This window comes from Cololabis saira, chromosome 23 (assembly GCF_033807715.1).
Source record: "Cololabis saira isolate AMF1-May2022 chromosome 23, fColSai1.1, whole genome shotgun sequence".
In the NCBI taxonomy this organism is placed as follows: Eukaryota; Metazoa; Chordata; class Actinopteri; order Beloniformes; family Belonidae; genus Cololabis; species Cololabis saira.
The window spans coordinates 26,496,476-26,519,518 of record NC_084609.1 but is presented as its reverse complement, the minus strand read 5'-3'; the positions used below and the strand labels follow the sequence as shown (position 1 = coordinate 26,519,518).

Genomic DNA, 23,043 nt, shown 5'->3' with positions numbered 1-23,043 from the left:
AGGCCTGCCTCGCTGTCAGAGCCGCTGCTGCTGCAGGTCTCTGCAGCGACATGCGCCATCTGTCCTGTTAGCGGAGAGAGAGTAGATTATGTTGTCCAGAGAGAGAGAGGGAGAGAAAGAAAGAGAGGGGGAGAGAGAGAGGGGAAGAGAGAGAGAGGGAGAGAGAGAGAGAGAGAGGGGAAGAGAGAAAGAGAGAGAGGAAGAGAGGGAGAGAGAGAGGGCGCATACACTCTGATCTCCACTCAGAGCCAAAGTTGCGCACAGACAGGCTGCAGTCTTCGGGAACTGGGAAGTATTCGCTAAAACGGATTCAGAATAAAAATTAATCACCTTCATGTCTACTCTGTTGGATACTAAACCGCCGGTGCTATGGTTACCTTTATTACGGTAAGAACTTCTTTTTCTTTTTTTGCCCCCTTTTTTTTTTTTTTTGGTCTTGTGTGCGTTAAATCCCTGGAAAAAAACAACTATTTGGCTCCTTCTCTACGGTTCTCCAAGAACCAAACTTGAAAGTGTTCAGAAGAGTTTCCCTCTAGGACTGAAGACTCAGAAAGTTTGATTTCAGCTGAGTTTAAAACAGCTTTGGAGCTGCCGGAGTGACAACTTGAGACTTAAGCGTAAAAAAAGTTTCTCGTGCGCTCACAATGTCAACACAGTCGCGTTTGAAGACTTTGTAGCAGATTAAACATTTCCTCTGTGCACAGACGTGGTGAGTTGCATGATTTTCAGTAGGTATTATTTCCTGTTGAAGCCCGAGTTTGAGCAGGTAAAAGCGGGTGAATCTGAGACGCAGCGCTGTTCGCGCCCTGGAGGCAAACCAACGTGGAAAGACAGGCACAGGTAGACAAAAGACACGGGTTTTCCCAAAGCTGGCTCTCACACACACACCAGACACTCCTGCTGTCTTTCAAAGACACTCCAGAGACTTCAGCCTTGTCAAAAGGCGTGTGTTGCGTGTTGGAGGGAGCGGATCTGGATGAATGCGTAATGCGTGCGCATTCAGCCAAATCTCTGTTCTGTGGCTCCTTTTTGCGTCTTCGGATTACCAGCGCGCTAATTGTGTCTCTGCGCGCGGTTTGTGGCTGTGAAAACCGATATTTTCGCTTATGACCCTTGTAACAAAAAGCGGGTTATGCGTCGGGAAAGCTTTTCTCCGACCCTCGCACGTTTCCAGCTCCGTGTGCGCAATTGTCAGGGAAAGCAGTCCAGTAATGTTTGCGCGCCCCAAAGCTGCAGCGGCCCTGAATTTTTCTCTCCAAATCTCTCTCAAAATTGCTCGTTTTGGAACAGGTGCAGCTTTGCAAGTGTCGGTTAAGATTCAAACTAAACCGGGTGGATTAAAAGAACTAAGTTTATCACTCGTGTATGCAAAGTACAGCACAAAAAAGAAAGAAAAAAAATCAAAACACACCGCCCACAACAGAAGAGAGAACTGTATCTCCAGAAGCATCTACAGAATTCACGTATAGGCCTTTTTTTTTTTTTTTACTTTTTGTATTTTTTTTTACCAATTGCGCAAAAGTAAATGATCCCTGCAGATACCGAAATTCAAGCTTGAAGCAGCAGATACAGTTAAATAACCAGTTTTCCCGTGACTGTTACGTGGATGGAGTCTGGTACATGGAATGGCACCCTGGGGTGGCCTCGGGAGAGATGCTGAGCTGTGTGACAGGATGCTGGGTTGGCTCTGCGTAATGGCGCGCTGAGGCGTCCTCAGCCTTTGGCGCATGTGTTCCTGCAGCTTTTGGTGTGGATCTGATTGGGAGTGTGTGTGTGTGAGTGTGTGTGTGTGTGTGTGTTCAGAAAGCAGCTGTTACAGAGAGGGATTTGACGCAGGGCCTCCCCCTGGCATGCAAAGGAAGATTGTGACGCACGGAAAGGAAGTGAGAGATGGGCCCGTTCCAGTTAGTGGGGTTTACGCGCACTAACATCAGCAGTGGGACGGTTGGCACCGGCAGAGTCGCTGCAGCTGCAGCTGCGTGCAGGACATGCAACTGTCGGCGGAGCTGCAGCTGCTGATTGGACAGTGATTCCTGTTTTACTGCAGGAGAATGAAAACGGGGAGCTGGTTGTGATTATGGGAAGTGCTCTTCGGAAGCATTTAAAGTAGATATGCTACAATTTCAATATGTCACTATGTTCACATTTCAACAAAATCTAAATCATCAACCCTATCACTTTTGTTTCCAGCTCGTGATATTGTTAGTTTTTTTTTTTACCATTTATATTGGTTCCAATGATGCTTGTAGGTCGGATGTTGGCACTCGGAATGACGTCAACTCTAGCCGTTGCTGCCTCTGGCCATTTTTAGCAATAAATTCATACCAACACTGTGACAGTCAGCGCATGCAAACAGCACAGCAACAGGATAAAAACAGCAAACTGTGACATTCACAGTAATTTATATCTGACTTAATGTGAATAAATAGAACAGAACAGTTCTGAAACCTTCATGACCGAACAGAAGTCTGTAACGTGTGTCCCCTGTGAGAGCTGCAGCTGCGTTGGGCTCAGAAGTTGGGGTAGATGACGGTTGTCCTCCTTACAGACTTCAGGAGGTGTTCCAGTTGACGCTTCTGAATTTGAAGTGAGAAATTCCAACTTCTGTGTCCAAACTGACTTAAAGCAGCGCACAGGAACTTCTGCAGCTTTTAGCACAGAGGCCTCGTCTGCAGGGTGGACGTTTACTGTGCGATCACAAAGCGCCCGAGCGCTGGTTTCTGTTCACTTTGAATGAGGTGAAGTCGAGCATTGCAGAACTCAGGTGTGGGTTCAGTCCGTAGGAGCGGCAGCGTTGCTTCAGTTAAAATTTTGGGAATTTCTAACTTTCACAACTTTGATACGAGCGTTGTGGCTACGCAGCTTCTGCTAGCCAATGAAATCGTATTTGGGGGCAGGATGGTTTCTTATGTCTGTAGCAAAGATGAAGAAATGTGATTGTTAATTGTATGACAAAGACACATCCGAAGCCCCCTCCATTGAGTGAGCATACCGTAGGTAACTACAACATTAACCAAGATTTACTCTTGCTCTGCCGCTAGCTCATCATTTTCTCGTTTTACCCCTCCATCATTAGCTTCTCGACTTTCTTAGTCGCTTCTGTCAGTGAAGAGACAACCAGGATGGGAGTCCAAAGTTTCCTCGGTTGTCTTTTTGGATAGAAAGGACATGAGTCTGTGAAAAAAAGAGGACACTTCTTTGAAATAATGACATTTGAAAAACAAAACAAACTTGTGCTGCCTTAAATCCCTCCTGCTTGGGAAATGTATGGTAAGTATAATATCACAAAGCTTGTGAACTGCTACCAGCTCAAGAGTTGAACATCAAAATCAGCATTTCTGTAAAAATACGCCAACATAAGATTTACTATTGTTTCTCAAACATGACTGTGGTTGGGCTTTGAAGCTCGTGGTTTCTTGTTCGTCAAGGGGATCGGGTTCAGACGGTGGACTGATCCAGCCTCCCCTAACTGCCCACTTGGTGTTTTATAAAATAACCTTTGCAATCATGTGATTCAGTTTTAATCAGTTCTGGTTAAGTTAAGAGTCTTGCTGATCTCGCTGGATCAGCCGGATGAAAAGTGGATCACTGGTATAATCCCGCCACTGATGTTTGACGAAGCTCAGTTCATGACACTTGCAGTGAGTGAGTTGTAGGAAGCGGCGGTGAACCCCCCTCAGCATGTGATGTTTCTCCTTATTTTCACAGATCCTCGTGTTGTGCTCCTGAGTGTAATTCGTTTTACTGCTGATATATTTACTAGTTCCTGAAGCTAATGCTCTGCAAATAGCAAATCCACTTTAATCAGATGATAGAAAAATGACTGGGTCAAATGCCCGTGCAGCGCTGGGGGATTTTCACCTGGAAGAAAAAAGGGATGAAAATCACATCTTGTTAAGTACAAACAAGAGTAAGTGACTGGGACAACTGTTGTGATGCTGACTCTGTGCTCTTAGCTAACGCTGCAGCTCTGGGGGCCGATACAACGCTCACTTAGAAGAATGACACAGAAATGCTAATTGCTAATTAGGCTGAGTTTTATTTTTTCACATTTTTATTAACTTCTGGAGCTTGAAGGCAACATGATCCACATTTCACTGATGATAGATAACAGATTTAAAAAGTTCAAAAGACAACAACAAGGAATGAACAATCAGATGACGAATAATTAGTTAAGAATAAGTTGATGAACAAAAATTGAGGAAGGATGAGCAGAAATTTGAACGTGAGAATAAGCTTGCTTTAGTTACTTAAAAGTTGGTAAGAAACTATTAATTAAAAAGAGTTTTCCAATGAAGTTGGATTTTGTAAAGCACTTCTGAGTCACAGCACTTAAACTCCCATGGGGAGCTAAGCTAACAGCTAAGCTAACAGCTTAGCTGGGGCTCATCGGGAGGGAATTTTGACCATCTAAAACATTTCAAGCCTCAAAGATTCATAATAGCTTGAGAACCTGTGGTATATATTTTTTATACCACCTCACCTTCACATCAGACGGTTACGCAGACTGATTCTGCGTGACATGCTTTGTTTTACAACATGGATGTTCTGCAGTTAGGGTTCGCTAAAGAAGATATTGGGACAAAGTAACTGTCTGGTCTGTAAATGTATCTGTGAATACGTCATTCACTAAAACAGATATGAAGATAAAGTTTGACTCGTTTTAAATGGTCAAAACTGACCCAGTAGCGGTTAGCCTGGATATACTGTAGCACATTTCTGCTGAGAGAGCCGTGAGTGCCGTTTCCTGCACATAAGACACTCAGAAGTTACTCAAACTTTCTCTTCAAAAAGAATAAAAAGCTTCAACTGACTGTTCTGTAGCAAAAGCCTCATTGTTTTCTCGGTTTTTCCTTGGTGACTTCTCAAAATGCTTATTGCAAAACTGAATCCTCCGTAGCTTCAGGGCAGTTATTATGTATTTGGTTACATGAGAGTCCTGTCGCAGAGTCACACACTTGAGACTTTTAAGGTAAATAAAAGCACACCGGGCTGATTTATCTGGACAGACTACAGTACACAGTCATTAACACTGACGGTGTAACATCTACCCTTGAATGCAAAGGAAAGTGAAAATGTGCAATAGCCTACAAGTTAACAGAACATTAAAAGTAACAGGACAGAGACTTCCAGTTTAGGAAGAAAGGGTTCATGTTGCTGACATTTTAAAACGAATCAGAGTGAACTGCTTGTTGATGTTTGTGACAAAAAAATTGGAGCTCATGCCATTCATAATCGGGCAGCAGAACCTTTTATGACAGACTGGTGTTTATCAATACCACAGATCAATCATGAGAAATCAACAGTCTGTTTTATCAGGACGCTGCATTTTCCAGCGTGACTAAGATAAAACAAACAAACCAGTTTGCAGTTTCACTGTTGTGCTCTCCTGAATTTTATTCAAATTAATCATTGCACACACAAAAAACATGAAATCAAGAGGCAAATGTTAAATCATACCAGCCCTCTAAATACTAAAATTGAGATATATCTGGAGTAGAAGAACTGCTACTGTCAGAGCAGCAAGAATAACGCCAGCCTTGGCTGCACGACTCAACAATGACTCTTGTGTGCTAAAGGGTTTTGTAATTAAAGTCAAGTGGAGCTTGAGTACTCTCCTCAAAGACAATCTGTATAAAAAATAGTGTTAGTGGAGCTATTTGGGTCAAGTACCTAAATGGTGAGTGAGGCCATTTTTGTCACAGGTTAGTTAAGTGCTCTGACACGGTCTGATGAGATTGGTGGGCACCCAAGATCCTGAGAATCTCATAAAAGGACTAAAAGCGTACGTTCCCATGGGCTCTGCTTGAAACGGGCGGCTCCTTCGATCCTATATGAGGCGGGTTCGCAGCCTGGCCTGCTACGGGATGGTTTACACATTTATCAGAGTGTTTATACGCAGCACATTCTTAAGGCTAGTTAGAGTAAAACATAGTGCAGAGATGAAGTTTACGACACCCCCTCTTCGGTGGAACTGAAGCACCTCGGCGCAGACGGTTCAGAGGATATTTACACGCCACAAATTCGTTTAATTTCCTTGAACCTTGAACCTTGACGCTTACCTTGATGTAGAACAGCTTAAATCCTCAGCGCCGCAGCAACCGCTTCGTAGTCTGTCCCAGACAGGCGGAGCAGATAGAGATCATGAAGTTTGCAAGGTGACACTTCACAGCAGTTCGGTCATGTGACAGTTCAGCCGCCTGTTTTTATGTCTCCATGGACCCTGTGATCTGCCTCCCCGTCTCAGCGATTTTCTTTATCTCCCTCACATCCGCCGTCTGGATCTTTACGTTCCCCCCCCCCCCTCTCTTCAGTCCCGGCCTGCTCTCCTCTCGCCTATCCTTCCGTTTCCACATTAAAAAAGGAGACTCAATTATCCGCGGAGGACGTCCTGATCCTGATACAGCTGATCTGTGATAGGGGCGGCTGGGATGGAGCCCCAGATAAGCCTATTTATTGTTCACTTACATGCCTTTATAGATTAAATGGGTTTTTAATCTAGATTATGACATTAGCATCACGTGACTCTGCCAAACTCCTTGGAAGCGAAGACTGACAACGAATTGAAAACATTTCTAAATCCCTGCAAGAACATGAACTGTTTGGGTTGATCTAAAAAGTCATAAGTACTGCGGTAAAATCCTTGAGTGGCCGGTGCATGCCTGCAGAGGTTACACACATCTGATTTCCTCTTGTGGACTATTTAGATCCAGATCTGTCCTTGGAAACTAATGACAGTTTCCTTTTAAGTCTTCACATTCGCTACTTCAACTCATTAATAAACAAATATTGTGGTCCTTAGGTGCCATGTTCCCTTAAATCCTTATTCCGTTATCAAAATTCAAGTAAATGAAATGGGAACAAGGTGTCTGATCAGCAACTCTACCAGTTATACCTCCAACCTTAACCTGGGGACATAACAGTGCAATCCCTTGTTCACACAGTACCGCAATACATCTAAGGAAAAGCACAGGGACATTTCTGAATCTGGGCCAAGTTTCTGCTCATATTTGTGATAAATTATTGAGACAGGAAACTCGTGTTGATCAGGGCCATAATCGTGCAGCTGCTAAAGAAATACCACCTAATAACGCAGTGTGCATCACAGAGCCCGCGGCCGTCGCTGACAGGCCAACACTTGATGAGCGTCTGGCAGCATGTGGGAATGATATCGGACTGGGGTTTCGCCGAGGGAAATATTTCACTCTGAAATCTTGGGAGGTGAGTTCCAGGAAGACATTAAAGTAAAGTCATTACAGTTAATGAGGGAAGTGGGAGATGTCTCGGTGAGAGTTGACGTTACAACGTTGGGGAGAGAGCAAAATCACTCTCTATGCACTACGTAGTGCACTCTAATTATAGTATTTACTATATACTATCAATCAACAGATTGATAGCCACTTTATTAGCTGATGGTGACAAAAATGATGCTAGTAGAGTCTAAAAGTCCATTGTGGGGTGAGTTTACGTTCCTGTTCCTTCAGAAAACTTCATGAAACCACTGAGTAGTGGATTCTACAGTGAGGGAGCTGGTTTTGGTCGTCCTAAGACTTCAGCATCAGGGTTTCTCGCATGGACCCACATGTGACCAGCTGTCCCAATAAAGCATTTAAAAGCTCCGCCGTGCACACTAGACATTTGATTGACGTAAATATTTTGACCGAGTAGAAGTGTAATTCGATATTCGTGCTTTTTTTTTCTTGAGTGAAAAGACCTGCTGTAGAGGTCTAACAAGGAAATACGTTCAGCAAATTCAAATTCTCTGTCCAAATAGCGCAGACACTTGCAGTAGTTCCTCTGAGTTTGAGGCCATGTTGGGAAGTGCTTTCTTTTTTTAGTATTTTAGTTCGGAGGTTTGTTATTCCATTTGAGGGTTTCCTTAAAAGGCTTACACGCATTAATGTGGCGGTCTGAGAAGTTCGTTTAAGTTCCTGTGTCTTTAAGGCGCTCCTCCCAAAAGCTCAGTCATTCTCCGCTCTCTCTGTTTCTTTTTTTTTTTTCCAGATAACTAACGGATAAGGCTGATAAATCAAGGCGAGCAAAATTGAAAACATCCTACTTGCATTTATATGGCGTAAAAAATAAAACATTAATTTGTCATCTTTCAAGCCAACCTGTTCAACCAGTCCCTCCGCCGACGAAGGGGTTGGACAGCCATCAAGGTGTTTATGTCCACAACAAAGCTCGAACACACATTGCAAGAAAATAAATGTCTCCAAAAACTACTGACAGGGTGAATTAGATCACATGTATATTTGTTAATTTGCACATGATTATTTTCTTTTTTCTCATCTTCCTGTCCAAAGGGCGCAGTTGTTGGTCTTTTTTCATCTTCTCTCTTTTCAGTTTCCCATCACCCCAGCCGCCCGGTGGTCTGCACCGTCTTGTGAAATACCTTTTTTTTTTAATTTTTTCCTCTCCATAGAGCTAAAATGTTATATCCAGCCTGCCCCTGAGGTAACTTGTGTTTGAAGGGGGGCTATGTAAATAAAACTCTATTGAGTTACAATAAACCAAAACAATACCGTACACATGTAGTCACATAATAAGAGTCACTCTGATTCAATTTGGTGCTGGATTATATTTAGTGATTCTATCAGTTCATCTCCTGGGACCTTTTGAGATTAAGTCGCCTTTTGTTTCCCAACTCAACTACGAAACTGCAGGCAAAGTAAAGTCAGATCCTGCACATTCCTCTTGTTTTGGTATCTAGATCATGTAGAGCCACATCATCTAAGCAGTTCTTGCTTTACTTAACTTTCCATTCGACAGTTTGCCTCATCACATAGATAGATCGATTTTCCTGTCTTTATCTAAGACACACAAAATCCCCATAAAACAGATGGAAAATCCTTTGTGGTCTTTCTTCTTGCAAGACACTGAGACTCGGGGTCAAAATGACCCAACCCAGAGCGAAGGCCCTGGGTCAGCTTTAATGTTAGTGACAGTAAAAGATACAGATAATAAAGCTGAAGCTACCCTTTTCCCCCGCTGATAAGACAGGATGCCTGAACGTGACCTCTGCATGGACGGGTGTGACCACCTTTGATATCTGAGCTGACAGATGTTCACATGTCTGCAGGGTAAAAGCTGCTGCCTGGTGTTTTAAACACCTTCTCCATTTCAGCGCCCAAATCCCCTCCCCTACACTTGTACCTGCGTTTGTTTTCACCCTGACCCCAACAGAACACTGATCCTAACTTTAACCTTCTCCCTGAAGCCAAAATCCCAACCCACCACCTGGTTTCTGAGTATTCAAAGGGATTTCCTCGTTCGTGTTAAACTTGTAGATCAGGTTTTTTTTGTTTTTTTTTCAAGGGAAATTTTGATTATCATCGTCTTCTTAATAGGAACAATTATGGTAATAATTTAAATTAAAGTAAACATAGAATTAGCAAACATTGACATAATTTCCTGTGACATTAATGGAATGTGTGTGATATAAGTAGAAATACCACATACATGTTTACATGTAGTTCATGCAAGCTACAGCTTTAGCTCGACTAGGCCACTTAAAGTGGCCCCTTTCTTTGTCCCAGCATAAATGTTGTGATGGAAATATGAGTCTTAGCCTGGGTACAGCTTGTGCAGACACATATTTTGTATTTGAGAGTTTTGGCTCTGTTGTCACACATCTGCAATGACCTGTTATGAGAACTTTTAGTGAGTAGTCTTCATTTTGTGGTGTTCAAAGTACCATGTACACTAAAACCCTGTCCCAGATAGCAAAATATGTTAAATCAATGTTGAATTATGGTCAAAAAGGTTGATTTTTGGTGACGGTCGACGACCGATGGTGGATCAACCATCAATCAAGCATCCAATTCTAATGCCAACGTGTAATCAATGTTGAATCAGCATATTCTGTTTGTTGCCGACCAGGCTTCTACATGGATTCAACATGGATTCAGTGTTTCTGCCTAACCATATTTCAACGTTGATTCACTCATATTTTGCTATCGGGTGTCACTTCTGTATGAGACTCCTGGCGTACGTTTAGACCTGCTTGCATGCAAATGATGTATTAAATCTACTGAACTTGGATCATCTCTCATGTCTTTATTCATGATCATTTAATTCATGATAATTTAATGCAGCCAGTTTCAGCCCAGATAGTCACCCTGGTGGTTTAAACAGACAATGCACAGTAAAGGGAATTGATTTACTGACGACAGGATGTGACGACAGTGTCTGTTTTCAACTTGTTAGGATGAGGAGTTTTCTGGGAGGCCTATGACACCACGCACCAAAACAGCTGTGGTAGCAAAATGGGACATTGGTCAACTGGACGGGGTTATAGCTCCGTCTGTCTCGTATGCGCTCTACAGTTTTGTTTTGTTTTTTTCTTCTGTGTATCTTGTCTTGACCTCTTCCAGGATTCCCGGGTCAAATCCTGGGTTGGGAAATTGCTGAGCACGTTGGCCTGGTCTGTTCGGTTGAGTTTGATTTCAGTCAGACTGAGATGTGTGGAAGCTATGAATTTAGTCAGCCTTTGTCCAACATCATGGAACCACCTTCATGGATACAGTACCAAGCATTTCCAGTCACATATGAATGCTTTTGTTCACAGTAGTTGATTGCTAGGGGGGGATCCAGCCACTCAACTCCATCCCATTTCCCTCCTCTTCTATGACAATGACCTCTGCTCACTTTCCATTAAACATCTCCTGATTTGACGACAGGTGGAGAGAGAGGTGGTAATAGAGGCTGCATGATTTCACTGTAGTCTGGATCTGTGATGTCATAGTTTCCTGCAAATCTGAACAGTTTACTTAATGTGACGGTTTATTTCTATAGCACAATTCAACAACAACAAGGTGATTCAAAGTGCAGTTAGAGACATTAAAACATCACATAAATAAAAAGCATGATTAACAAAAGAAAGAAAGAAAGAAAGCCACATTTAGAAGATTCATTTTCAGATTCTAGATCCTCTTTAAATATCACAAAGAAGAAGAATCACAACAGTTTATGAAAGGGGTAACTGTAAAGGTTGCATACATGCATATATATTCTTCTGGTTTTATTGGCTAGATTTGTTTACATTTCAGCAAATTGGACTCAAAATTACCCCCAGTAATATCAGTTTCAGTTTATAATCCATTTTCTGGAGGGATATTTATTCATGACTGGTCCAACAGCCTTTACTGATTCAGAACACAACTGATTAATCCAAGTTTCCAAGAGGATGTCTTCATGTTTATTTTACATGGAGTTGGGAGACAAGGACGTGGGGTGGAATGTCAAACGACAAATACATGCTTTTCATATTCGAATGTCAAGATTTGACCAAGATAAGGTGAATGATCTATAAAATGAAGTATGGTACGGACATTTATGTCACGCTATATGGCCTTCTATTAACTTTATATGCAAAGAGAGTCAAAAACATGGCTTTCCTGAAACTTAGATGATGATATATAAAAAGACGCTTCGGTATGTTGCATAGTCTGTGGTACGTCATTGCTGTTTGAAACCTCTATTTGACTGCTTTGCAACCAGTACAGTAAAACTACTACTGTATGATTTCAGATAACTTGCTGATAGTGAAAATTAGGGAAAGGATTTGCCAGACCGTCGCCTTCCACCTTGCTGTGCATTGGTACTGAATTCTGAAGGTATCTGTTTATGCTCCTCAGTGCTTCACCAGGTGTGGGATTTATGTGCATATTTTGTGATTAGCTCAGTTTACATTTCTCTATCATAGAAACCTGAATGGTGACTGGCTGCATAATCTAATTATAATAAATATCAATGCTGTAATTTGGGGAAACTCCAGTGCACAAAATTCAAATGTTTTCGACCATTAACACCAAATAGATCATGTTGCATTGGGTAGGAGATTCTTTTCTCAAGTGTTCTTTGCTTTTCTTGAAATTTTTTTCACAAATTGACCAATTAAGTGAATGCTCTCCTGCCAAGACAAAATATGAAAAAAAAACAAAACAAAACATAGCTACTATCCCATCGTTGTGGGTGACCCAAACAAAATCATTGGATTGTCTGTCAAACTGTTTTGGAGGTGAGGGTGACCTCCATTCCCACAAGGTTCTTTTTTTGTAAAACTTTGTGCAAGAGCCAGAAACTTTTAGAAAACACTGTTTAAACATGGTTCTTTCTGAGTTAAAATTGGTGTCCATTAATCAGGAGAAGGCTGTAAACCGAGAAGTTTCAAGCAGTCATTAGGAGTATAATTAATAAATGTAGTCGAACACCGATCTGTGTGTCGTCGTCACAAAATTAAATATCAGAAATGGACAAACGAATTTTCGAAATGCAGATGGCTTTTCGAAAATTCGTTTGTCCATTTCTGATATTTAATTCAGATCTGGTTTCTACAATAAGGTTTTACCTTCATGGTCCCCTGAATGACCCTAACGACCCAAAATAGTGTAACATGTTTGGATAAAGTGCAAAATAACAATGTCAGAACCCAACTTTTGCTTGAAGAATATCTTAAAACAGTCCAATATCAATATCGTGTTTGGATATTGGATATCGATATCCGATACCGAATTAGATCAAACTCTTCATCGTGTAACGTATCTAGATTTCGCAGTTACAGTTGAGTCCATTCCTGCATGCATAAGTTCTACTGGTCTGAACCAACCTAAGCACTTTGTGTAAGCTCCACATTTCCTGTACCATGCTTTGATGTGAACATATCAAAATAGATGAAACGTTAAATGCTTTAACCAGGCATTTTTGCCAATGTTACAGGAAAATGTATTAAAATTACTCATCTTTTATCTTCACGTTGACAAAGAAATTACTGACATAATTCCCCAAATCAGATTCTATTTCTGTACGACGCCGCTGTGATATTTCCTCTCATGTCTCTAGGCTGCATTTTTCATTTGCAACGACACAAGTTTAGTCTTTGCAGACTTAATTTGAGAATCTCTCCGGAGAACCAAAATGTATGACTCTTCTTCAACCCAAACAGCAATAAAGCTGCTAGCAGCCCTATCATTTCAGACGTCACGGCTGTGCCAGTCGGACAAAGCAGGCTCTAAACCTGTCACCTTTTGAAAATAAGCGATTCAAAATTCAACACAGCAGATGATTTAAGCAGACACTTGGATGAGAGACCAGTTTGGACAAAAAGGGAGCAGATTAACATGAACATGCAAAAAAAAACTAACCAAAACATAGTTTGTTGGATGCATTCTTCACTGGAGTTGGAAACCTGCACTTATATGGCTTATTTTCTGATTGTTGCAGTTACAGACAAAAGTTAGAAGGTATTTAACCATAAAAGGTAAACAAACTAGAAACGGCTGCATTTGATTTGAAAATGCAGGGTTGAATGAGAGCGGAGATTTGCTGAAAAAACAGCTGAATGCCTGAAAATCTAAGAAATTGGTAAAGGTGTGTTAACATTTTAAGAAAATTGTAAAACAGACATGAAAACTTTTAAGATAATGGAAAGTAGAAAGAGGAATTGATGACAGGAGGAGGCACTGAAAAGAGGAACATTTGCTAAAGAGAAGAAGATGGGCTTAAGACAAGAAGATGAAGAGATGAACGTCAAGAGAGGAGGATCAGCTGAAGAGAAGGTTAGCTGAAGCTGAAAATGAGTTGAAGAGAAGAAGAAGAATAACCTTGAGGCAGGAAGATCAGTTGAAAAGGAAAAGATGAGCTCAAGGGAAGAGAAGCTGAAGAGAGGAAGATCAGCTGAAGAAAGAAACTCTTTGAAGTTAAAGAATTTAGCCAAAACTCTGGCAGAATAATCAAATTTAGCAAGTGGCAATTGCTAAAGAATTTCAAATTCTTCCAAATTAAGATTAAGAGGAAGAAAAGAAGTAGGAAGGGTAAAATCAGGAGAACTTTGAGCTGAACTGTTGAAAATTAAAGAAATGGCTAAAGTCAGGTCAAAATGCCAAGAAAATTGGTAAATGCAGCTTAGACAATTGAAAACCTTTTTAAAGTATGGAAGAAGAAAAAGATGAGTTGTAGTTAGGAGGAGGCACTAAAAAGTGCATGATTACAGTAGCTGAAGAGAAGAAGATGAACTGTGGAAAAGATGACCTCAAGTGAGAGAAATCAGCTGAAGAGAAAAAAAAAGATAGACAGACGGACAAGAAAAACTTAAGAAAAGATGAATGGCTAAAGAGAAAAGGATTTAAACATAGTGAATTATTGTTGAAATAAGAATAAGAAGATAAAAGTCATGATTTACTTAAGCACAAAGTTGTAAAAGGAAGAAGAGGAGAAGAATATGGAGGTGGAAAAATACAAGTAGAAAGGGAAGAATTAGGAAGCAAAGTAAAGAGGAATAAAGTAGTAAAAAGTAGTGTTCAGTATTTAATTAAATGAATTAGTTAAATGAGCTCCAGCTGTGAATCAGAGGAGCTGCAGCTGGAACTCAGGTGTCAGCCTGCAGTCTGTCACTCTGCTGGAATGACCCAGCGATTTAGAGGCGTCACTGTTGGAAACGGAAAGACATGTCAACAAACTTCTTTCCTTTCACTGTTAGTGACAGATGTCTTTTCTGAATGCAATGTTGTCATTTTTAAATTGGCCCAATGTTTATCTTTGCAGAAGAGGTCATCTGTCTGCACCCTCTGAGCTCTGGGCTGATTTGACAAAAAAGTAAAAGTCATATTTTCTAAAAGCCAACACTATATTTTGATATATAATTCATGGGGGACTAAGGGAAATGTGTGGCAATTCTTTCAGATTATTCCTCTACCTGAGAAGTTTACAGTGGATGACATCTTCATCTCTCAAACTCCCGGCCCCCAGGCCACATACGGCTCGCCCTCCCCCTCCATCCCGCCCACCCAACGCATATATATCACGCTGTGACTTTGTTTGGCAGCAAAGGCTTGCAGGTATCTGTGCTCAGCAGGTTCTTTTGCCACTAATAATGCAGATGTTGCTTCTCAAGCAGAAAAGAAAGGTGGACAGTGAACACAGAACAAGAAGATGGACATTGCAGTATTTTTTTCATGGAGTTCAATAGATGTCCGAAATGCCTGATATGTAAGGAAAAAGTTTCAATTTCATAGGAATACAATTTCAAACGCCATTACTTGACTTAACATGGGGAGCAGTATGAGAAATACGAGGGAAGTAAGAGGAATAAAAGAGCGACACAGCTACACCGACGATTCACTTCTCAGCAAAGTCTTTTCCATAAGGCCAAGAAGGATGCTGATACAGCTGCTGAAGCACGTTACGTGGTGAGCGAGTTAATCACCAATGCAGGAAAGACATTCACTGAAGGACCGTTTCTGAAGAAATGCATGCTGCAAGTTGTTGATAAGTTGAATGAATAGTGACGTGACAAAGCATAAACTTTTACTGCATACTCTGTGACTTGATGAGAGCACGGACAAAACGGACAGCTACCCATTTTTATTGGGCAATGAGCAGTTCGAAGGAACAGGAGTTACTGAATGTGTGTCCAATGCATACTGTATTCTTACTGGACATAACAGAGGAGCTAAACGTCCTTAACCTGAAGCTGCAGATGCCTGGTCAGCTTATCCCATCAGCCTATGGCAGTGTGAAAGTTTTCACCTCCAAACTGAAGCTATGGAAAAGGCAGCTTTCAAAAAACCTCAGCCATTTCACAACATGCAGATCTCTTGTGGAGTAGGACACAGGATTATATGGTGAGGGCTATGTATTTAACTCCTTTCTCCAATATGAACTTTAAAAAAATGCAAGTATAGGTCCAGGCTGAGTGATAACCATCTTGAAGCCCTTACTCAGTATATCAACTGTGACGTCACAGGCCTCAGGCCAAATGTAACTAATAAAAGAAATGTTCGGAAATATGGCACTTTTCTTTTTGCACTTGGATAAACTGTATGACAGTATTTTCAGTGACCCTTGGTCAATTTGACTATGCGACCCCAGGCTAGAGTGTACATTTGGAAGGAACATTTGTAAAAAAAAATCCAAAACTTAAATTGCCATTTCTAACAGACCGTAAATTGCATCAAAACACTGCTTTTATATGTTATAGTCCAAAGTCTTGTAACTCGTTTAAAGTTTAAAGGGTGTCTCTAGGTGAGAGTATGCTGAAGTAGTGAGCTCTCAAAGACATCAAAGTTTCTCAAGGATTTCTGATCAGTCTGTAATGGAAATCTATTATGAATGCTGAATTTTTCATAAAACTTAAAGTGTAATATTTCAAAAAATAAAAAAATATTAAAAAGCTGAATCTAATGGTAAGTGTTTAACGTCTTGTGAGTAATAAGGTCTGAAAGAGATGGAAGTTTTTTTTAAGGATTCAATGATCTTCCCTTTATATTTCAATGGGCCTCAGATTTAAAAAATGTAAGGATTTGAACGCCCAAAAGTCATGTCTGAATGAGCTGAACATTTAGGTACCAAAATGACTTAAATAGGCTGAACGCTGGCTCAAAACGAGGATGGTTGAACATCGAGATGAGCGTTTTTGGCCAGGGTTTGTTTACTGCAAAGCCCAGTTTGACATTTTTATGGCCATTTGTTCAAATAATGGACTGTTCTTTGTTGTTCCAGACATATGGAGGTTTATGGTGTCCTCATCTCCAAGGCTAAGTACTGTAGCTCGCTGATCTCCTCGTCTCCCCAGTTACTCATCTTGCAAATATAGGCTCTACCTGTGACCTCTTGCTGCTGTTGTTATTTTCATCAGCTGTTTCCTTATTTTATAAAATAATAATACCTTTTTTTTTTTAAACTTCCCTGGTGGGTTGTACTGGGGTTACGTGATCAACAAACCCCTCCCACCACCGGCCACCCCAAGTTAGTTATGTTTTACGCAACACGCTAGATCCACGAGTTAAACGCGGGGTATCTACCAATGTAAAAGGGGCTATAGATGAAACCCATTCTCTTAACTTGCAGGGAAGGAGAAATATTGGAGTCATATTGTCATATTGTTGATTGTGATTGAAAAACTACTTTATGAGAGTAGATTTAGAACTAGTAAGTTGGACCTGAATTTTAGAAAATTGCAGGGAAACCAGGATGTAGCATCCGTGACACAGTCAATGACGGATGTGGGAGGAAGAGTGGAGGAGTGAACGCATAGTGCTGGGTATCATCAGCATAAAACTTGAAGTTGATGTTGAATTTACAGAAGATATCACCAAGAGGAAGTAATCAAGTGAAAAGAAGTGAACCCAGGACGGAGCCGTGAGGAACTCCTGTGGTTACTGGAAAATAGTGTGATCTGAAAGTTTTCATTTGTATAAACTGCACCTGGCCAGAAAGCTATGGAGGCATGTGTCCCTTGTTCTGATAGATGATAGTCTGTAGTGGAGAATGCTGCGTGAGATGGTGTTGAAGGCTGGACTTAGATCTATAATAGTATGAATATGGAAAGAATTCCAGGGTCAGAAGCCATAAGGAGATCGTTGGCTTTGCTGTGGTGAGGGCAGAAACCGGACCGGAATTGTTAATTGAAGACGTTGTCAGACAGATGAGAAGGAACCTGAGAAGCAACAGTTTTTTTTTTAAAGAAAAGCAGCTGATTAAAGATAAGAGGGAACAATACCATTATTATAGACATAGGAACACCAACTCTCAATATAGTGTTGTCTGGGGGTTTTAGTACCATTTTTGTAAATAGCCTACATAAACACTACTGCAAGGATAATGAGTCCTAATCAAAAATAAAGAGCAATAAAAAATAATGTATTCCACCATTCTCAGATCACACCAGGGGTGTTTGGAGTGGAGTAATTGGAACTGCTGCCTGCTTGGCTGGAGCGTTGGGAAATTTTGAGTTTTCCTAAAGGTTTCAAGCTCTTGTCAGAACTGTGCAGTAGTCTGCAGTAGTCTGGTTGTTCAAAAACATTTATTTCACCAGGTTCTGCTTTTTCGGGGATTACACATGTAAAGAGGATGAGTGATGATCTTTTAGACTCCTAAAGTAATCGTCTCCTCATACGTGGTTCAAATCTCCTCTAGAACCCTCCTAGAAGTGTTTACCCACCACCTCCTCGGGTTAATGTAACGTTGTTGTACGAGTCAGTGTCCACTCGCAATGTTTAGTTAAACAAATTCACCGGATCCCCCCTGCTCTTCCCATGTCTGGTTTCCTGCCAGCTCTATGCGCTGTGTGTAAACTAAACAGATTTATGATAGCTATGGTTATACGCTAGCTAAAAACTTTGGAAGTATTTATTTGTTGGTAAAGATAATGAGTTCCTGTTTCTCTGGCAGGCTTTCTACGTTAGATGGACCAAAGGTTTCCAAAAGTACTCATCAGATCTGAGTCTGAGCAGTGACTGATCCAAAAAGACTCACATCCCTAAAAGGAGACATACTTGACATCACAGTAATGATATGATAATACATTAAATTCTTGGAGAGGTAACACCAAACAGTTGTACTGAATTCTCCGTACCTGCCAAGAAATGCTGACAGCTGAAACAAGAGCTAGTAGACATTCAAGCTGCACCTTGAATTGTGTAAGAACATCTGGAAGTTTTCAGAGGATGCAAGGTGTAGGGTCATAAGGGACATGGTATTAACTCAACTATGCTTTTTAGCGAGTAAAACCTTAACCTAAAAAGAATATCTAAACACAATTTTTAAGTGGTGGTTTGGACAGAGTTGAATAATATTAGAGAACCAGGACATCCTGAAAAAGTGTTTACTGGCCAACAAGGCAGGGAAATGCAAAACCTGGGAAACAGCTAATTTAATATTGTACTGTAATTATGACAAGAACTTTGGTACTGGAAACTATTATGGATTTTTTTAAAGAGCAAATTTAATCTGAGGCCTTCTCTCCCAAATTAGCTGATCTGGAAGCCAAAAACATCTGCTGTGGCTTAAGAAAGCATGTTTTTTCAAGAATTGGTCTTCACACAATGCCCTGTCAGCATGTGGCAATTTGTGGTAGAATGTACGAGTTTGCGTCTTATAATTGGCCAGACACAATGCAAACAAAAAGAAAAAGAAAAGAAAAGAAATCCAGTTCCAGAAAGCTGGGAGGCGCTTGTTCAACATCCAGTGTGTGCGATGCTCATAGAATCAAAATATGAGAAATATGGGCAGAAATGCTTCCATCCTTATTAACTGTATGTGCACAGACATGTCATACATAAACTGCTTCGGAGGAGCTTCATGTCTGAACTGGCAGCTACAGTGCACTAAACATCCCGTGATTGTACTTATGATGACCAAGAATGACACGGCATTCCAGTGCTTTACATTGACCTAAACCTAATCCACACTATAATCCTAAAATTACGCACCAGTCAGACTAGGATACAATGTTCCCACATGTCTCTGCCAGAGCAGTTCATTTTAGAGAGAAGAATGTAACGCGCTTTTTCATTTTCAAGTTACTGTGAATGTAGTTGCTGGTCACGTGCCCTCTGTTTTATGTTGCTTTCACCCCTGCAGGCTTTAGACCGTTCAGAATGTTCTTGAGTTTATTTTCCCACTTCGTGCGGTCCATTTAGTGAGTCGTAAAAAAACGGTGAGCAAACATGGATGCAGACCAAGGGAACTGGATTGGGCCCACTTCTTTTTGATTGTTTTTCCACACGTAAAGGCTTTAGTTTGGTGTGGTCCGTTTCATCTGGTGCAAAAACACAGTTATTGAATTGGGTGCAAACGGATGCAAGCAGGACCCCCAAAAGAGAGGTGGTCTCGGTTTGAATCAATTAGCGTTCACCAGTGCAGTGAATCAATAGAAGATCAAGCTTTTAGTCTTTGTGGGATTAACACTGAGCTAACATGTTTACTTTACGTTTCTGTATGATTCAATTATTTAAAATACTGTAGTGTTTTGTTATTGAATCTTTGGTTACTTGAGTGCATTTAAATGTTCCTCTACAGCTGTAGCTTGCAAACTAAGTATTGATGAATCTTAGCAGCAGAAAGGATCACTAGTACAACATCCAGTCCACGTAGCTTTCAGAGTCCTTGGAAACATCTGGTCTTTAATTGAAGATGTTCTTGTGTGGTTTGATGTGAACCAAATTAATTGGAGAAGCTACAAGTTTACAAACATATCAAGTGATTTGGACCATATCACATAAACTGAAGTGGGTAAACACCTTTGGTTTGAATCATGATGTAAACTTTTTGTCCAGTCCTCCGGGAGAGAAAGCCCACCAGACCAAAACAGAGACTGATTAGCATTAATAATCCACTACAGTTCTATATTTATATGTTTGTTCCTATGACAGCAACATCAGACCAATACATGTTGATTATGTTTGCATAAGGATTCAGGTCATGCTTAGGTTTCCGTCTGTGTGAAAAGGAATCAAATCAAATTTACCCTATAAACGTAGACTTAACAGCTGATTAGGACCAGAGCAAATACATTACAGTCTGAAGGCACCCTCAATGATTCATTTGATCCTAATCTTGATTGTTATCTTTTAGAGTTATTGCCTTTTTGTAAATTCAAACAGGAAGTATCCTCTAGGTGGCATTTTTGATTGGGGGTGGGGGGGTCCTTTATTTCCTGAACCCTGCTGAACTTGTTTGTGGGGGATATTCTCTGGAAGAACCATCACTGAAAACGCTTAACCCGCCGTCCGTGATCACCACAGAAGACAGTGACATTTCGTGTGAGTTGCGGAATCATGATTGAATCCAACCTTACATACTCCCAGCACCTACAATCAGCAATTAATCTAAACCCGATCTGATACATTTTGTCAGAAATAATCAAATGGACAAATTACCTCAGATAGTTAATCCCATTGAAAACACCTTCGCCATTGAAACGGCTTAAACTTTAACCTTGGGAAATGAAATTGCAAAATTCAACCTCGAACCTCTTAAATGACTGAAGGTTGGTCACTCGTACCATAACTGAATCTATGAAAAAAAGAAAAAAACCACAGCAGTATTTGTTCATTTCTTTTGACTTGGTCTGTATATGAAGTCATAACAACGTGACTACAAGGAAACAAGCCAGACCACAGAAACTCTGAGTATTGTTGTCTGCACTTTCTCAAATACAGTAATGAGCAGCCAGGAGCGTTTTGGCCGTGTTAGAGTGGCGTGGTTTTTGCCATCGCTGACTATTTTACCGTTTGGTGGACAGTGTAGCATGCACCATTAATCCATGGACTACTACCGACCCATGCAGACGCACGAGGAGGCAAAGCCACTGTCCTAAAGCCTATTCCTGTTTCAGTGATTAGGCTTGACACCGGATTAGCTCCCCTGATCTCTGCGTCGGATTTTGGCTGGTAAACCATTACTGCTCCATCTCTCTTACTCGTCCCCTCACACCACCTTTGCAGGCAGTCCATTTAACCACGTCCGGGACCTTATTGAACTCGGAGACCACACGGTTCTCAGCTGGCCATGCTTCTTTGCTCTGTGTTTGTTTTGGTCTCCTCTGAAGCCTGACGTGTTGCTATAATATTAGGTTCGCCTAAATGTTCCTATAGAGTCCATCTGGCCAACAAATGTGTTCGGAAGTGTTTTAGAAAACAAAACTACTTTTCAAAATGAGGTTAACTGGAGGGTAACCTACAATCTTTGCATAATGTGCCACTCACAGCTGATGCTATTTAATTTCTATATTGATTTGATGAGGTTTCCATTTTGTTGAACAGCTAACGCTATCTAGTCCCTTTGTGTAAGAAAGGGATAGATTGGAACTTAACTCACTGTTGACTGTGTCAACCCCACTGTGCCTGTGTGTTTTGACAGGCCAGGCAGGGGCAAACATATACCACTGAGGGTCAGCAGACTGCTGGTTTGCTTTGCCATCTGAATACTTCTGCAGCTGGTTTCACTTTAAAAGATTGCCTTCTTGTGACAGCGTCCTCACCACAGTGCTTTACTATGACGATACTGCTTCTCCTGTAGGGAGGTGGTAACATGTTTCTGGACCGGCTACTCCTTCTCTGGTATATTTATCCATGTTTGTAAAAATGTAAAAGACTGGAGTTTGACAGAGTCGTCTTACTACCCGGCTACCTTTCATAGAAATGAGATTTTTTTCCCCATTTTATCACCCAGTGCTCCTACCTAAGTCAGTCCTGGGCATTGCTCCCTCTACCAACCCCGGGAGGCCCTACACAGTCTCCTAAATTGTCTAACAAGCTACAAAACTAAAGGGTTGCATCCATCAAGTGTATGAGAGCTGGGCAACAAACCCTTCTGGGATGTTAGCACGAGGTTTCTGAAGAGTGATTGTGAAACCTGACTTTTTGGAGCTCTGGTAGTCTTTTAGTAGAGTAATAGGTTAGCTCAAGCTAACCTATTACTCTACTCTTACTAACCTTTTAGCTTGAGCATAGGTTAGCTCAAGCTAACCTATGTTAGCTCAAGCTAACCTATGTTGCTAACTAAACTTATCTTAGGGTGCTTTCCCACCTGTCCCGTTTGGAGCAGTTGTTCCGGAACAGGGAGCGTTTTCCCCTAAAGATCGGTTCGTTTGGTACATGTGAACACAGCAATCGCACTCGGATGTGGCACAAAACAAGCGAGCCGAGATCTCTTAGGAGAGGTGGTCTCGGCTCGCTTCCATTCCAGACCTGGAGCGGTGCGTTTTTTTAATTTGTAGTGACAACTTAATCGACACAGCAACCGACACAACTCCATTCATGTGTATGTGCTACCGGCGCAAGGAGAGAGTTTGTGCAGCCTCCACCACCTTCTCTCCTATTGGACACAATTTTCTCTCTTCTCCCTTCTCTCCTATTGGACGTGCCGAGATGTCGTCACAGCGCGGCACTGTAAAATTAAAAATTTTTCAAGTTTTTGAACAGTTCAATCTCGCCCGCCCTGAGCTCGGCGGCAGAGCAGTCCACTCTTGCGCCGGTAGCACATAAATGAATGGGATCGCCGGCGGCGGTCTGCGCTTTGCGCCCTCTCTGTGAAAGGGGCTTGTTGTTTTTCCCGGGGTACGGAAGAGGAAACTCCTTCCGCGTTCATTTCTGACCAATGAGAGAACAGTTGGTTTGCGCATGGCATTTGTTAACAGCTTTGAAACGCTACAGACGGTTGCCTTGTGAACACAAAAAAATGAAAAACTAAACAACTTTATCGATTTAGCTCCTAAATCGGAACAAAACTAACGGGCCACAGGTGTGAAAGCACCCTTAC

At 41.3% G+C, this 23,043-nt stretch overlaps 1 protein-coding gene across 3 annotated transcripts in view; it reads left to right on the top strand.

The window, feature by feature from the left end:
* The first annotated feature begins 251 nt into the window (after positions 1 to 251).
* The window catches only part of ntf3 (neurotrophin 3), a 53,929-nt gene continuing 31,137 nt past the window's right edge, over positions 252 to 23,043 (top strand). Inside the window, exon 1 of one of the 3 annotated variants that reach the window (XM_061714441.1) lies at positions 252 to 387. In XM_061714441.1, coding sequence (XP_061570425.1) covers positions 370 to 387 — 18 coding nt within the window. In that variant the 5' untranslated portion in view covers positions 252 to 369. Of the gene's footprint in view, positions 388 to 7,133; positions 7,222 to 23,043 lie in introns of those variants that run through there. The other 2 variants (XM_061714440.1, XM_061714442.1) reach the window with 2 other exon arrangements.